Below are 14,935 nucleotides of genomic sequence, written 5' to 3' on the forward strand. Positions count from 1 at the left end.
CATAAAGTCAGCCGTGGCTCTTGGGGAATAGACGAGGAACTTCCCCGTGTTGGTTTGCACGGAGTTTTATTCAATGTCGAGAAAAAGCCTCCCCCCCCCTCCCGCAGTCTCCAGTGGTGCCGTCAGCCTCCCCCTCCCCTCCCCTCCCCTCCGAGTTTGGGGTCTGCAGCCACAGAGCTGCCCTTTGCAAGGGAGGGAAGGGGGGCTGGTCGCAGGGGGGCTCTTGGGGAGCGTCTCGCAGGGCAGGATCCGGAGCAGTGGGGCTGGCTGGGGCTGCCTGCCGGAGAGGTCGCTCGGCTGCACACACACCCCCTTCGCCCCCCGAAATGCGGGCAGGAAGGGGGAGCTCTGAAGCCGGGCGCCTTTGGAGACGGCGGGGAGACGCCCGCCCCATGCCTCGTGGCTCGGTAAGCGCTTCCCTCCGCCGCCGCCTCCCTTCGTGCCGGGAGGGTCTCCTCTCCCGACTTACTCGTTTTCTGCTTGGGTCTGGCCCTTAAAGCAAGGGCTGGTACGAAGGGCGCATTCTGCGTACGCTCAGGAGCCCCCTGCAATTGTGGGCTGGTTTCCTGCGCTCCAGGTCTGAGGTGGGGCGTTGCAAAATGCGTGGAAATCCAGCCCGAAAGGCGCCCGTCTGAGCTGCACACCGAAGAAGACCCGCTTGGAAGGCGCCGCTGGAGCCAGCGGGGCGGCTCTGGAGGGACTGGCCGACTTCGGATTGCAAAGACGGGGTGGGGGGATCACGTTCTGGAGCCCCCCCCTCTAGAAAGTCCCTGGGAAAATACCGAAAAGGGTCTGGTGCAGCAACCGGGCGACTCTCTGGACTGATTATCACAGAGAGGCTGAAGTCTGGTTTCTTATGGAGGACTGTAAACTTGCCGGGGAGGGCGGGGGGGAGTCTTTTCTTAGACCTGTTAAGAGGGAAGGCAACATGTTGGCCAAAGAATCCTTCCTCACTACAAAGATACAAGGGCTTCTTCTAAGGACCCCCCCCCCTCTGAATATTTGTACTTATACCCCCTTTTTACATCATTGTGACATTATCTCCTTTCCCACCACTAACAGAGCACAGGAACGCCATGCACCCAATCTGCAGGGACAGAATTCGGACTGAGGGTGAGAATCTTGGGTCCCAAAAAGGGGTTTACTATCCAGATTGCTTACTCAGAGGCAGTAAAAGTTCTAAAACAACTTTATTGTGCCGTGGTCAGATAATCCTTCCTAACTATTCTTCTGAGTCCCACCTCTTTGAGTACATGTATTTATACCCCTTTTTACATCGTTTTACATCTCCTTGCCCATCACAGCAACGCAACGTATCAATTCATCTACCAGGACTCCCTTCCCTAGGTAACGGCCTACGATGGATTTGTGTCCTTAACTTCTAATAAGCAACTTCCTGTCCTTCTGCTAACTACTCTGGTTAATGAAAAAAAAAGGCATCACTCGTGCCGACAGACACGTTTTTGCTTCAAGACCATGGAGTCAAGAGAACTCTGTGCCTTAAAATCACATAGCGTTTATAGCATATTCTGGTTGCATGAGGGTCTGGGGCCTACTTGTTCTATTGCCACACCACACGCCCACCCAGATGCCCCTGCCTTCTTGTCCATCCTTTCCCTTTTCACTCTTGGGGCGACCTTGGACAATTGTTCTCTCTTTCTCAGGAGCCCGTGAGTTTTGAAGATGTGGCCGTGTATTTCACAGAAGGGGAGTGGGCCCTGCTGGATCCAGAGCAAAGAGCCCTCTATGAGGAGGTTATGCAGGAGAACTACAGCGCCATGGCCTCCGTGGGTAAGGGTCCCTGCCCACTCATTTCCTGGGCCCATGGATTCCCACCGAGTTCAGGCCTCAATGGCCAATGTGGCCTGGGCCACTCTGGGGTCCTTTAAGCTTATCAGTGAAAAGATCAGAAATGGCAGACAAAGTCCCCTGAAAGTCAGCTTGCCCGCTGTTGGCTGACCGTACCCTACGTTGTGCTCTGGGGGGTAGAACTCTGAGTGTGTTTTAGGGCCCGGTCTGGGCTGATGTGGGACATGATGCCATCCAGTTATTCTCCTCAGTGCTCTAACTGTCCTGGATTCACTCTTGAGAATTGGCCCAGAAACCTCTGCAGTGCGTAGGTGAACAGGGCTCTACAAGACTAATAAGGTTGCTGAGTATGTTCATATGGTGGGGATTCCTCAGCAGAGAGGTTAGCGAGGAAAAGCCTTCCCTAGAGGCAGGGAGTTTGCAAGCCACTTGTCTATAGCACGCCAAAGACATGTGCCGAGGTTAAAGCCAGCAGAGTGGTGTTTCCAAGCTTTGTCTTAGTCCATTCCTTGTCCATGCAGAGCAGGATCCGCACCTTCTTCTCCTTGTACTGGCCTCTATTATCGCTATTTGATGACTAGATCTATGGGATGTATACTTGATTGACAAGTATGGTTCCGTAGTAGTAGTAGTCTCTAGGGTAACTATTGCTAGTTCAAGATATTAAAAGCAGGTTCAACGCATGTACAGAAAATAACATAAATTTCTTAGGCAGAGTCACACAACAGACTATTACAGAAAATTGCACAGAGTATACAGATCATTACTTATACTTTTCCATACATTACCAACATCATCCAGGAGTCCTCGATTAGGACTCTCAATTTTTAACAAATCCGGGTTCCTGTTATAGTCTTTGGCATGGGAAGAGTCTCTATAAAAATGCCCCCATGACCCTTCTTCAAGGTTTTTCATAAGGGTCTCATAACATCCTAATCTTTATAATGGCATTTTAATCACCACACCTGTTTCATACCACTGATATGGCCAGATGTACGACCAGCTGCTCCGCTGATAAGAATGTTATCAGATATTCAGTGTCCAACCCATCTGCCAGGTGTGAAACAAGTTCAAGGAAAGGACAAGGATGACATCCTTCAAGGTCTTTCAATGCATTCAGGACACCCACAGAACATTGCTATCTTAATGTTATGAGTACTGGCAAGATCACTGGCAATATGCCCAGTCTTCCAGCTGCAGTAACAGATGACATAATGGTTTGGGGTTGTCTCTGTGTGCCAGCTAACTAATAGAGAAAACTGGCTGTTTATTGGCAAATAATATATAAAAATCCATCCTTTAATACTGAAATATAACTAGAAACTCGGTAAATATATCTAATCCACTACAACCTCTTCGATGGACAAATGAAAATCAGCTCTGGCTTCACCAGCTGTGAGCCCCGGTACATGACAGAGATACAAAAGTGCTCCTGACCCTTTTTTCTGTTTCCTTCCTGCCGGAAATGCAGAATACCCAGTTCCAAAGCCAGACCTGATCTCCCGCCTCGAAGGAGGGGAGGCGATTTGGCTACCTGATCCGCCAGAGATTGCCGAGAGGCAGGCGGCTTCCGGCTCCAGCTCAGGTAAGGAGTTTTTAGTGCTGGCTGAGATTTCCCTTGCTGATGCTGGTGTGGGCCATTTCCCCTCCACCCCTGGCAGTATTAAATGCACGCATAAATGGTTAGAGGTTTACCTCTACCTCTTGTGGCATCCATTTCAAGCTGGTTCCCACTGCTCTCTCACAGAATTGCAAAGGCCCTGGGAGGCTCAACAAATTGGGGACTCGTGCTTGAAATGTTTTCAGAAAAACTTCTTCAGCTGTATTTGGAGAAGAGGAATGTGAAGCAAGGATCAGTCATTTATTACAAACCTATATATTCCAGGATACTACCAAGTCACACAAGACACTTATTTGTTAAAGAAATGAGGCGACTGTCTTTTGAGCCATTCTTTATAGATAATACCATCTTGTCATCATCGGCTATTTTGTCCATATGTGCAAATCCACTGTGTAAATCCAGTTCCTGATTCTTAAATTCAAGATTTTCTATCAAGAAGCTGGGTTTCTTTGATCTAATGTCAGCTGCAGGTCAGAGCAAATAAAGATACCACAACAAGCCAGTTTTATATTTGAATAAAATTGCCCCTCATCAATATGCAAACAAACCACCTTTCCAATCTTCTCTTTCTTTCTCATTTTTCTGATGTTGTAATGATTTATGCACCCTGACCTTGATGGCCCAGACTAGCCTGATATCCTCAGATCTCAGAAGCGAAGCAGGGTTGGTCTTGGTTAGCGCTTGGATGGGAGACAATCAAGGAAGCGGCAGAGAGGCAGGCAATGGCAAGCCATCCCCTCAGCATCTTGTATCTTGAAAACCCCATGGGGTCGCCTTGAGTCAGCTTAGGGTTGGTGGCTCTATCCACCACCAATGGTTTGTTCTGCTTTGTCAGTCTCTGTTAGTCAAAAGATGGTCTTCAGATCCTCTAAATAAATGAAATCGATTAGTATCCTCATCACATACTCGCTTCTTTGCTGAAGTCAGGATTTGTTCTTAATCTTCCTGTTTATTCCAGCAGATAACAACCATCCAAGTGAGAACACAGAGGAGCTTCACTCACCAAAGAAAGAAATTAAAATAATATTGCACAGAGTCCAAGAGAGCATTTCCAAACATCAACAGAGAGGAGAAAATTCTGGGATACCCTGTGGACCACAGAGACCTCAAGGAGGGCACGATAGAAAGAAAAGGGCTAAAACCTCTCCTCACAAGGAGAACGGTGGGGATATTAGCGAACCATCACATGAAAAGAGAAGACACGGGAGTGAGAGACCAAAGGCCTGCACAGCAGGGGGGCAAGAATCCTCCCCCAAAGATGGTAAGAGGGAAGGGTTCTTTGGCAGAAGGGTGGGACATAGATAATAGGAGAATTCTTAGAGCAGCAAAACCACCTGTGTCCTCAAACTGTGGATGAACATCTTGTCCATAACTCGTGATGTTATTTGTGTGCTGCCCCCAAACTGGAGATAAATGGTATCAGTGCTTGACTGGAAACATCTCCAAGAGATTTATTGCTCGCCAAACATGAGGCAAAGTGGTAAAGCTCTGCCAGGACTCTACCACCATGGATTGCAAGTAATGCCTCACGTGAAGGAATATTCCACTATGAAAAGAAGCTTTCTACGTGTAGAAAACTACCATGTCAGAGCCTTCTCTGTAACATCTAGTGTTCTACCTGCGTGGTTTTTATTTATGTGGGGAGGGGTGGATCCTGCGAGCACCTGAAGCGGACCAACTACCGTGTTTAGTGGTTATGGTTACGGAATTCATATCTCCCTAAGGAGATATATTATCTTACTTAACGTAACCACATCAGATAGAGACACAACCCATTTGAACTGTTAACGTTCTTTTTATTGCTAAAGCGTTAAAATAATAAATGTATACATGTAAAAGGAGAGTAATGAAATAAAGTAAGTTGCATGAAAAGTTCTAACAGATTCTAACAGATCTGAATATAATGTCTTTAAAGAATGAAATAAGAGTTTATATACCCCATCACAGAATACAAGATTACCATACTGGGAGAATTGTGTCAGACAGCATGTCTGGTCAGAAAACCTCCAACTCTTTTTCTAAATTTTAAGTCCTCCAAATCCATCGTAGTCAAGCCACCACAGATGTTAAAAGGTATCATACTATGACCATCCATGACAAAAAATTTAACATAGTTCTATCTGTGGATGCTTAAATCCAAAGATTGCAGCCACTGAATGATAGGACAGATCTTTCTACAAATGAGAGAAAAGCTCCATGTCTCAGAAAAATCTGTAATCTTAAAAAATTATACACCAGGGGTTTAAAATCCCCCCAAATAATAGTAGTGCTGTTACCTTTAGGAAATGAATTCCCTCTGAGATCTCAGTGGCCATTGTGAAGGTTTCTCAGCAACCACAAAAATACTGCAAGCCTTCAAACCATCGTTTCCTAGTAAAAGGGAAGGGGAGGTAGAAAGGCTGTTTCCAAGGCTATTTTAGCCTCCACCCCTGCTCCTCAACCTCCTGCCCTGGAGGGAGGACTCATCAGGCTCAGGTCCAGCACCAACCAGGCAATTTGCTTCCATGCCGTTTGCACAATTCACCCAGTGCTGCTTTCACACCAGGGACTTCCCACGGTTCTGTTGCAGACTTTGACATATGGGACCATATGGAACGTTGTATTTTATGTATTCTTCGTTAATGTTAATCATAGACAGAATTTTCCTCATTTCTTGAATCATCGAGCTCCCTTCTCTCCTTAATATTAGTTCAAGCAGTCAGAAACTGCTTTCAGCTAAATTGAATGTAAGAGACCTTGAAAATATGCCAAATCTTACAACAGCAGTAAGGAACGTCTCCTTCGACTGCTCAGTAGAATGAACTGAGAAGTGCTTAACAGTTTATAAACATATAAAGCTTAGCTTTATAAAATAATCTTAGCTTTATAAAATATAGGTATTCAATACAGTTGTGATTTTAGACCAGGGGTGGGGAACATCAGGCCCAGGACCCATATAAGGCCCACGAAAGCATTTGGTCTGGCCCTTCGTGGGTCCTGGCAGATCGCTAGCTCAGAAGGTTCTAAGACTGGTGATCCGCCCCCTCCCACGGATAGGAATAGCCTCTGTTCAAGGCGGATGTTTGTTTGTTTTGATGATGTTTGTTTGTTTTTTCCCCTTGCATGAGAGTAGTTAGCTATGGAACTGCTAAGACCGCCCAAGAAACTGTGTTAACCCTTTCCCACCCAGGCCATGGAGAAACGTATTCCCGCTGTACTCCAAGAGGGCTGGGAGAGGAAGTGGCGACAATGGAGGGGAGTTAAAGGGGGCAGGGCCAGAATGTGTGTGTGTGTGTATGTGTTTTGGGTTTTAGCCAGTGTGTCCTAATTTCATCCCTACAGGCAGAGGTAGCAGGAGCCAGCTGTAGAATCTGGCCCTGAACATACGGAGCAAAAGCAACTCCAGCATGCGGCTGGACGGCTATGACGGGCTGGTGCAACAGACCATTCTGCGCCACCGGTTGGATGCCTCCCTCCTTGCCCGCATGGGGGGTCGGTCATCTGGGACAGCTGCCTGCTTGGGGCTTGGTCGGCTAATTTTTAGGTTGATAATTTTGTATGGCCCGCAAATGAGGCTGTAAATATCCAAATGGCCCCTGGCGGAAAGAAAGTTCCCCACCCTGCCTTATGGCATTGCTTCCAGCTTCGCTGACACACACAAATCCCTCTCCCCATGTTAAGGTGTGCGTCCAAAAAGAGGACGTCCAAAAGGTAGAGGGGGGGCATCCAAAAGGTAGTCACTTACTCTTTCCATTTGCTGATGACCACAAGGGGCCAGTCCTTTGCAGAAATTAGCATAACAGAAGATGATTGCCTGCCTTTTAGGAAAAAGGGAGGGGAATTTCAGAAGTGTGTGGAGATGTCTCTGCCAGTACATGGACGTAAAAGAAGTTTTGTAAAAAGTATTGTGTTATTTCTATACAGCAATGGCCATGGTCTTCAAAATAAAATAAGATAAAACAGGGTGGGCTGAGAATCCTGAGGGTTGAGCCTGTGTGGTGTAGTGGTTAAAAGTGTCAGCCTAGTATCTGGGAGGCCCAAGGTCGAATCCCCACTTGTGCCATGGAAGCTTGCTAGGTGACGTTGGGCCACTCACAGAAAGGTGGAGTATAAATTAAGTAAATGGTAAATAAAGCTGATGACTGGGGGAGGGGCTGTGGCTGAGTGGTGGAGCATCTGCTTGGCATGCAGAAGGTCCCAGGTTCAATCCCCAGTGGCATCTCCAGTTAAAGGGACCAGGCAAGTAGGTGACATGAAAGACCCCTGCCTGAGACCCTGGAGAGCCACTGCCGGTCCGAGTAGACAATACTGACTTTGATGGACCAAGGATCTGATTCAGTAGAAGGCAGCCTCTTGTGTTCATGAGTGGAGAAAAGAAAACTTGGTTGTTAAGTGGGGAGAAGAGAAGAAAGCAAGGAAAGAGGAAATAATGTGGGGAGGAGATACAGGAGGAAATGAAGTGACCCCAGAAGTCCTTGTGGGTTCCCTGCTTGTAATGTCTAAATTTGGTCCTTAGTTCCTACCTTCTGAAGAGAAGGAAAGAATTGTGACTATGTTCTTCATCACTTTTCTCTCAAATAGGTGCTGAGCAGGTAAAAGAGAAGGAGAAATCTCTGCAAGCAGAAAATGCTCCACTGGTGACCCCAAAAGGGACAGCATTGCAATGGGTCAGAGAGGGAACTTCCCAGGATTGCGGGGAAGGGGGACAATATGAGATTCGGAGAGGGTCAGGGATGTCCCAACAAAAACGTTCTCAGAAGAAAGCCGGTCTTTGCGTGGAAAGCCACGATGACCTCTATGAAGAAAGAGTGCAAGAGGGGAGTCGCAAAGATGGGACTCAGAAGCCACTCAAAGATCAGGCAAGAACCTCCTCCCTTAACACCAGCAAGATAACCCATGCAGCAGCAAAACGGTTTCAGTGCTCAAACTGTGGGAGAAGCTTCCACTATCGCGGTCTGCTTGTTATACACGAGCGAACCCACACAGGGGAGAAACCCTATGCATGTTCAGTCTGTGGGAGAAGTTTCAGCTGCAGATCACAACTTTTTAGACATCAGAGGGTGCACATAGAGGAAAGGCCGTATAAATGTTCTGATTGTGGGAAAAGTTTTAAAGCTGCTTCAGACCTCAAACGTCACAGAAAGGTCCACACTGGAGAAAAACCACATCCATGTCCAGAGTGTGGGAAAAGCTTTGGTGATAAGGGGCATCTTGTTAGACACAAAAAAACCCACACTCAAGTGAAACCATTCAAATGCTCACACTGTGGAAAGGGCTTCAGAGAGAGAGGGAGCCTTAGTGTTCATGAGAGAATCCACACGGGAGACAAGCCTTATAAATGCTCAGACTGTGGGAGAAGCTTCAGTTGTCTGGCAAATTGCATAACACACAAGAAAATCCATGGAGGAGAGAAACTGTATAAGTGTTCAGATTGTGGGAAAAGCTTGAGGAATAAGTCAAGCCTTACAGTGCATAAGAGAATTCACACTGGTGAGAAACCTTACCACTGCACAGAGTGTGGGGAAAACTTTCGGAGCAGCTCAAACTTTATAAGGCATAAGAGAACCCATCGAGGAGACAAACCATATGAGTGCCTGGAATGTGGCAAACGTTTCCGTCTTAGGTCTTCCCATATTCGCCATGAGCAGAGAATGCATAAATACCAGTGCCCTGATTGTGGGGAAAGTTTCAGTCAAAGTTCAGCCCTTCAACATCATACAAGTAAACACACAGGAGAGAAACCATTTAGGTGCTCACATTGTGGGAAAGGCTTTGATCAGAGAAAATTACTGACTCTGCACGAGAGAATCCACACGAGAGAGAAAGTATTCAATTGTCTAGAATGTGGGAAAGGTTTTATAACAAAAGCTGATCTTATTCGACATGAGAGAATCCACACAGGAGAGAAACCGTACTCTTGTTCAGAGTGCGAGAAGAGCTTCAGTGTAAAATCAAGCCTCCATCAACACATGAGAGTCCACACAGGCGAGAAACCATACAAATGCTCGCTCTGCGGGAAGAGATTCAGGCAGAAATCGAGTCTTGCTATACATGAAAAATTCCACCCCAGAAAGGAATCCCATGAATGTTCAGTCTGTGGGAAAAGATTCAACAATCCTTTGCGCTTGCTGAGACATCAGAAGATCCACACGGGTGAAACTCCCTATAAATGCTTGGAATGTGGGAAAAGCTTTGCCTCAAAGCGCAATCAAGAGCAACATCAAAGAATCCACACAGGAGAGAAACCATACCAGTGTCTGGACTGTGGGAAGAGATTCAGTTATCAATCAAACCTGCAGGTACATAAAAAAGGACACACTGGAGAGAAGCCGTTTAAATGCATGGAGTGCGGCAAAAGCTTTATTAGTGGTTCAGGCCTCATAAACCACCATAAAATCCACACAGGTGAGAAACCATCTAAATGCTCAGATGAGGGGGGAGGTTCCAGAAAGAGCACTGACTTGCCCCAAAGGGAAAAAGTCCACACACAGGAAAAACCTTTTCAGTGTGCATGGTGTGGGAAGACGTTTGTGAAGAAAGCACATCTGGCTGCACATGAGAAAACACACAGATGATAAGGGAAGCATAGGAAAAATAGGCTGAAAGGGAATCTTTGCTGTGAGGGCATAATTATGGGTTGAAAAGTTTGTTGAACACATGAACACGTGAAGCTGCCTTATACTGAATCAGACCCTTGGTCCATCAAAGTCAGTATATTGTCTACTCAGACCAGCAGCGGTTCTCCAGGGTCTTAGGCAGGGTCTCACCTAATGACCTTGTCTCTTTAACTGGAGATGCCAGGGATTGAACCTGGGACCTTCTGCATGTCAAGCAGATGCTCTGCCACTGAGCCTCAGCCCAACTCAGTTTCCTTCAAGAACAGGGCTGATATTCCCTCCTTAATTTCTATGGGCCCATCCCAGCTTCCTTTTCACACCAACCCATAGCTTTCTGTGCCCACCCCAATATTATTTTGTAGGGGCTCTGCCCCTCTGCATATTCCATGGGCTAATCCCCAAAGCAGAGTATTTTAAACATATTTTGTTTGACAGAAAACACACACACAAAAACTATTCTGTCAAAGAGATCAACCAGAAATGTAGGATTTGTGTTTTAATTAGTTTTATTAAGAAATTCAGACAAATACTACATGTTTTGGGTATATAACATGATGTAACCATTTTATATGTGTATATAGTGAAGAATCAACTGTTAACAACAAATGAGGAATTAAATGACAAATATTAAATAGCAGTTAATTAGGGAAAATAATGTTAAATAACAGTTAATTAGGGAAATTAGTGGTCTAAAGCTTCTAACACAGGCTTGTGAGGCACAGTGCACTCAACCTACACTATTTAGTGTTATTTTGTGTATTCCATGGAAGTATGATTGCTGAAAGCCGTTCTGTCTCTTGCCGAAAGCATCGCAGCAATACCTGATGAAGCAGCAGCCAGAATGATCATCCTGTTTTGGCAAGCTGTAGCCAAAAGCAAATTAAGAAATGTCTTTCCTAGCCCCCCAGAGTGGCATCTGTGAAAACTGTGGAACTCACTGCCACTGATTACTAAGAGCCAGCACGGGTTTCTCAAGAACAAGTCATGTCAGACTAATCTTATCTCCTTTTTTGAGAAAGTTACTACCTTACTGGATCAGGGTAATGCTGTAGACATAGTTTATCTAGATTTCAGTAAGGCTTTTGATAGTGTGATACCAGGTCCCGCGGAACAATACCTGGGAGCCCGGGAGATCATCTAGCTATTGTACGCTTTTAATTCTTGTATGCGTTTTCTTAAGTCGTTACCGGCAGTTAACTTCTGTATTGTCTCTCTGTATCTAAACTCAATCAACCTCATTGTATGTACCCTATATATGTACCAGTATTTCCCCATGCCTGTATTCTAGCCTTAAGTTTCTATGACTTGCTGAACTCACTGGCTTTCTCAATAAAACTTTCAACTCGCGATTACGTCTGAAGTGAAGTTCCCTATGCTTGAAACGCAATGAGGTACTGAGGTCTGACATTACGCCAAGCACAGGGGGTCTCCTTTTATTGGGGGAAATTAGCTGGAGACTAGATAGAGCTTTGCAAGAGGCTGGCGTGAGGATCTTGTTAAACCAATTCTTCCCCTAGGTGAGCTAGCCAAATGGAGAGCAACCCAATAATGAGGAGGCTTTTATTAATTTTAAGGCTTTTATTAAAAGTAATCAAATAGGGTAAAAAACACACACGCAAACAATTCCCGACACACATAGAGCTAAGAAAAAAAAGATTTGAGATTCCCAAGCGGTTCATAGTCACCTTTCCTGCAGAACAAGTTTCCAGGACGGCAGCTGCATGAGAGAAGGGGAAAAAGAAGTACACACCGGGTGTAGGGCTCACATCTTGTGTTCTGGATCCAAAATAAGAAGCCACTGGCATGTGCCAGAGTGCCAATATTTAAGGCTGAATTCTGCCCTGGGGCAGGGTGATTCACCGAGCATGTGTACAGTGGGGCACAAAGGTAAGATTGCTTCAAAATTGGAGAAAGATTGAATGGTGAAAAGGTGGGAGCGAGGTTGATCGGAATATGAGGGGATTATTGATGACTGTCAATCACTCAGTGATTGTGTTATTGAAAGCTGGCAGGAACTGGGGGAGAGGAGAAGGAGAAAATGGGATTAGCCTGTAATCAGACTATCCCAGAGAAGGGATGCAAAGTGGGGGAGGGGAACTGTCACTGTTCTGAGTCTGAAGTCATAAGGCAGATCTTGATAGGCTGGCCATCTTCTTGGTTATGCAAAGGCAGTTGTTCCAGGGTTGGGTCACAGGTGAGGAGAGGCGGGAGCAGAATCTGGAGTCCTGCTTGGCATCCACCTCCAAGATGGAATCCAGGTCACGCCCCTTTCTCCGGGTCCAGGTGCTGTGTGTGCGCCATTCGCAGGATCTGGCAGGCTCCGCACAGCGATGTCCGGTGGGGTATCTGGGGTACTCCTGTGCCTTGGAGTGTGGTGTTGTGTCTCTCCACGCCTCCCCTGTCATTCAGCAGCAGTTCCCATGTACAAATATGAGAGTCCAAGAGTGTCCATATTTATAGGGCATATGCAAGGGTGCCGTTAAGCGTGGGGGAGGTAGTTGTGACATTCCTGCATTGTGCAGGGGGTTGGACTAGATGACCCTGGTGGTCCCTTCCAACTGTATGATTCTATGATGTGGTGAGGGCGGCCAACTTGGAAGGCCATGAAATGGGAGTGGAGAAATCCATGGAGGGCGGGGCTCTCAGTGGTTACTAATCATGATGGAGATCTGCACCCTCCAGTTCATATCACTTACTGGGGAGCCCAGGGAGGCAGATGCTGTTGCAGCGGCCTGTGGGCTTCCTAGAGGCAGCTGGTTGGCCACCATGTGAACACAACGCTGGACTTGATGGGCCTTTGGAGAGAGGTAGATGCAGAACATGTCTAGAGTCCGTGAAAAAAACAGATGAATTGGGAGCCTCCTTTGTCTTCTGCCTCGGTCACGGTAGAACAAAGGATTTCATTTTACCCGGGCCAGAGGGAATTGTGGGAAGAAGCAGCTCTGATAGCCAATTAGCGTTCAGTTCAGACACATCTGCCCTAGTGTTGGTCTGGACTACATTTCCCACGATTGTAAGTCTTAAAGGGCTAACTACTACAAACATTTTCTATGTAACACCTCGCTTTCTGCTGGGGCAGCACACCACCAATGGTGGACCTGCCAAAAAACCCAGAAATATTGGAAGCGAATTCATAAAGAGATCGTGGCAATACTCCCGGTGGAATTTGATTTAAATCCAAACTTCATGCTCTTAGGGATGATTCCAACTCAACTACAAGTTATGCAGAAGGAATTTTTTCAGTATGCGGTTACTGCAGCGAGGGTTTTATATGCAAGATATTGGAAAAACAAAGAGGCCCCAGGACTAACGGAATGGATTGCAAAAATGATGGAATTTGCCACCATGGCAAGGCTCACCAGCCAACAGAATGAAGAGCACCAACAGAAATGGCAATTGTTTTAGGCTAAGTACGGATGCTAGTGTTCTTATTTCAGATTTGTTCATAATACCATTATGAATAGTGTTGTATGTAAGTTACAGTTGAGTGTAGAAGTAAAGCAATCGATATAAAGCAGCAATAACTTGACGAGCTTAGGATGGTTAATGGTTTATAGTAAGGAAACATTTGATTTAAATGAAAAGTTTCATTTTGTATGGCTTCAAACTGAAGATGGGTTGCAGGGTGCGCGCATGTAATACGATCTTTCCCTGTTTTCCCTTTTCCCCTTTAATCTCCCCCCCTTTTTTAAATTCTGTATCCTAAAAACTAATTTTAAAAAAAGTAATGCCAATGTATTGAGATGGAGACGGGGGTTTGCATGGAGTTTTATTCAACGTAGAGAAAAAGCCTCCCCCCCCTTGCAGTCTCCAGTGGTGCCGTCCGCCTCCCCCCTCCCCCCTGCAGCTGGAGTCTGCAGCCACAGAGCTGCCCTTTGCAAGGGAGGGAAAGGAGGGGGGTGGTCGCGGGGGTGGCTTTCGTGGGACCGTCTCGCGGGGCTGCGGGGCAGGAGCCGGAGCAGGGGGGCTGCCTGCCGGAGAGGTCGCTCGGCTGCACCACCCCACTTCGCCCCCCGTTAAGCGGGGAGGAAGGGGGAGCGCTGAAGCCGGGCGTGTTTGGAGGAGGCGGGGGGAGACATGCCTCGTGGCTCGGTAAGCGCTTCCCTCCTCTCCCCATCCTTTTGTGCCTGGAGGTGCCCCCCCCTCCTGATTTACTCGTCTTCTGCTTGGGTCCGTCCCTTAAAATAAGGGCTGGGGAGCTGTGCAAAGGGTGCATTCTGCGTATGCTCAGGAGCACCCTGCCATTCTGGGCTTGTTTCGTGGCCTCCGGGACTGAGGTCGGGCGCTGCAAACCGGCCCCGGGGGCCGAAATGCGTTGAAATTCAGCCCTCAAGCCGCCAGTTTAAATTGCAGACCGAAGACCGGGTTTGAAGGCGGCGCCGTAGCAGGCGGGGCGGCTCTGGCGGGACTGGCCGACTTTGCATTGCACGGACGGACGGGGTGGGGTGGGGGTGGGGGTCGCATCTTGCAGTCCACCCCCCTTGCTAGAAAGTCCCTGGGAAAATAACGAAAGGGGCCACGTGCAGCAATCGGGCGACTCTCTGGACTGATGATCACAGAGAGGCTGAAGTCTGGTTTCTTATGGAGGACTGTAAACTTGCCAGAGGGGGAAAGTCTTTCCTTAGACCTGTTGGTGGCGGGAGCCTTGGGAGGGAGGGCGACATGGGGGCCAAAGGATCCTTCTTCACTACAAAGACACAGGGCGTTCTTTGAGTCCCACCCCTCTGAATACCTGTATTTATACCCCTTCTTACATCGTTGTGGACGTCATTTCCTTTCCCACCACTAACAGAGCACAGCAACGCCATGCATCCAATCTGCAGGGAGAGAATTCGGACTGAGGGCGAAAATCTTGGGTCCCAACAAGGGGTTTACTATCCAACTTTATTGTGCCGTGGTCAAATAATAC

General features: G+C 47.1%; 1 protein-coding gene across 1 annotated transcript; it reads left to right on the top strand.

The window, feature by feature from the left end:
- The first annotated feature begins 326 nt into the window (after window positions 1-326).
- LOC130472640 (zinc finger protein 501-like) lies at window positions 327-10,871 on the top strand. Its single transcript, XM_056844025.1, has 5 exons — window positions 327-407; window positions 1,665-1,791; window positions 3,281-3,394; window positions 7,991-9,085; window positions 10,834-10,871. The coding sequence occupies exons 1-5, from the start codon at window positions 327-329 to the stop codon at window positions 10,869-10,871; spliced, it is 1,455 nt and encodes a 484-aa protein (XP_056700003.1).
- The last annotated feature ends 4,064 nt before the right edge of the window (window positions 10,872-14,935 follow it).

This window comes from Euleptes europaea, chromosome 1, assembly GCF_029931775.1.
Source record: "Euleptes europaea isolate rEulEur1 chromosome 1, rEulEur1.hap1, whole genome shotgun sequence".
In the NCBI taxonomy this organism is placed as follows: domain Eukaryota; kingdom Metazoa; phylum Chordata; class Lepidosauria; order Squamata; family Sphaerodactylidae; genus Euleptes; species Euleptes europaea.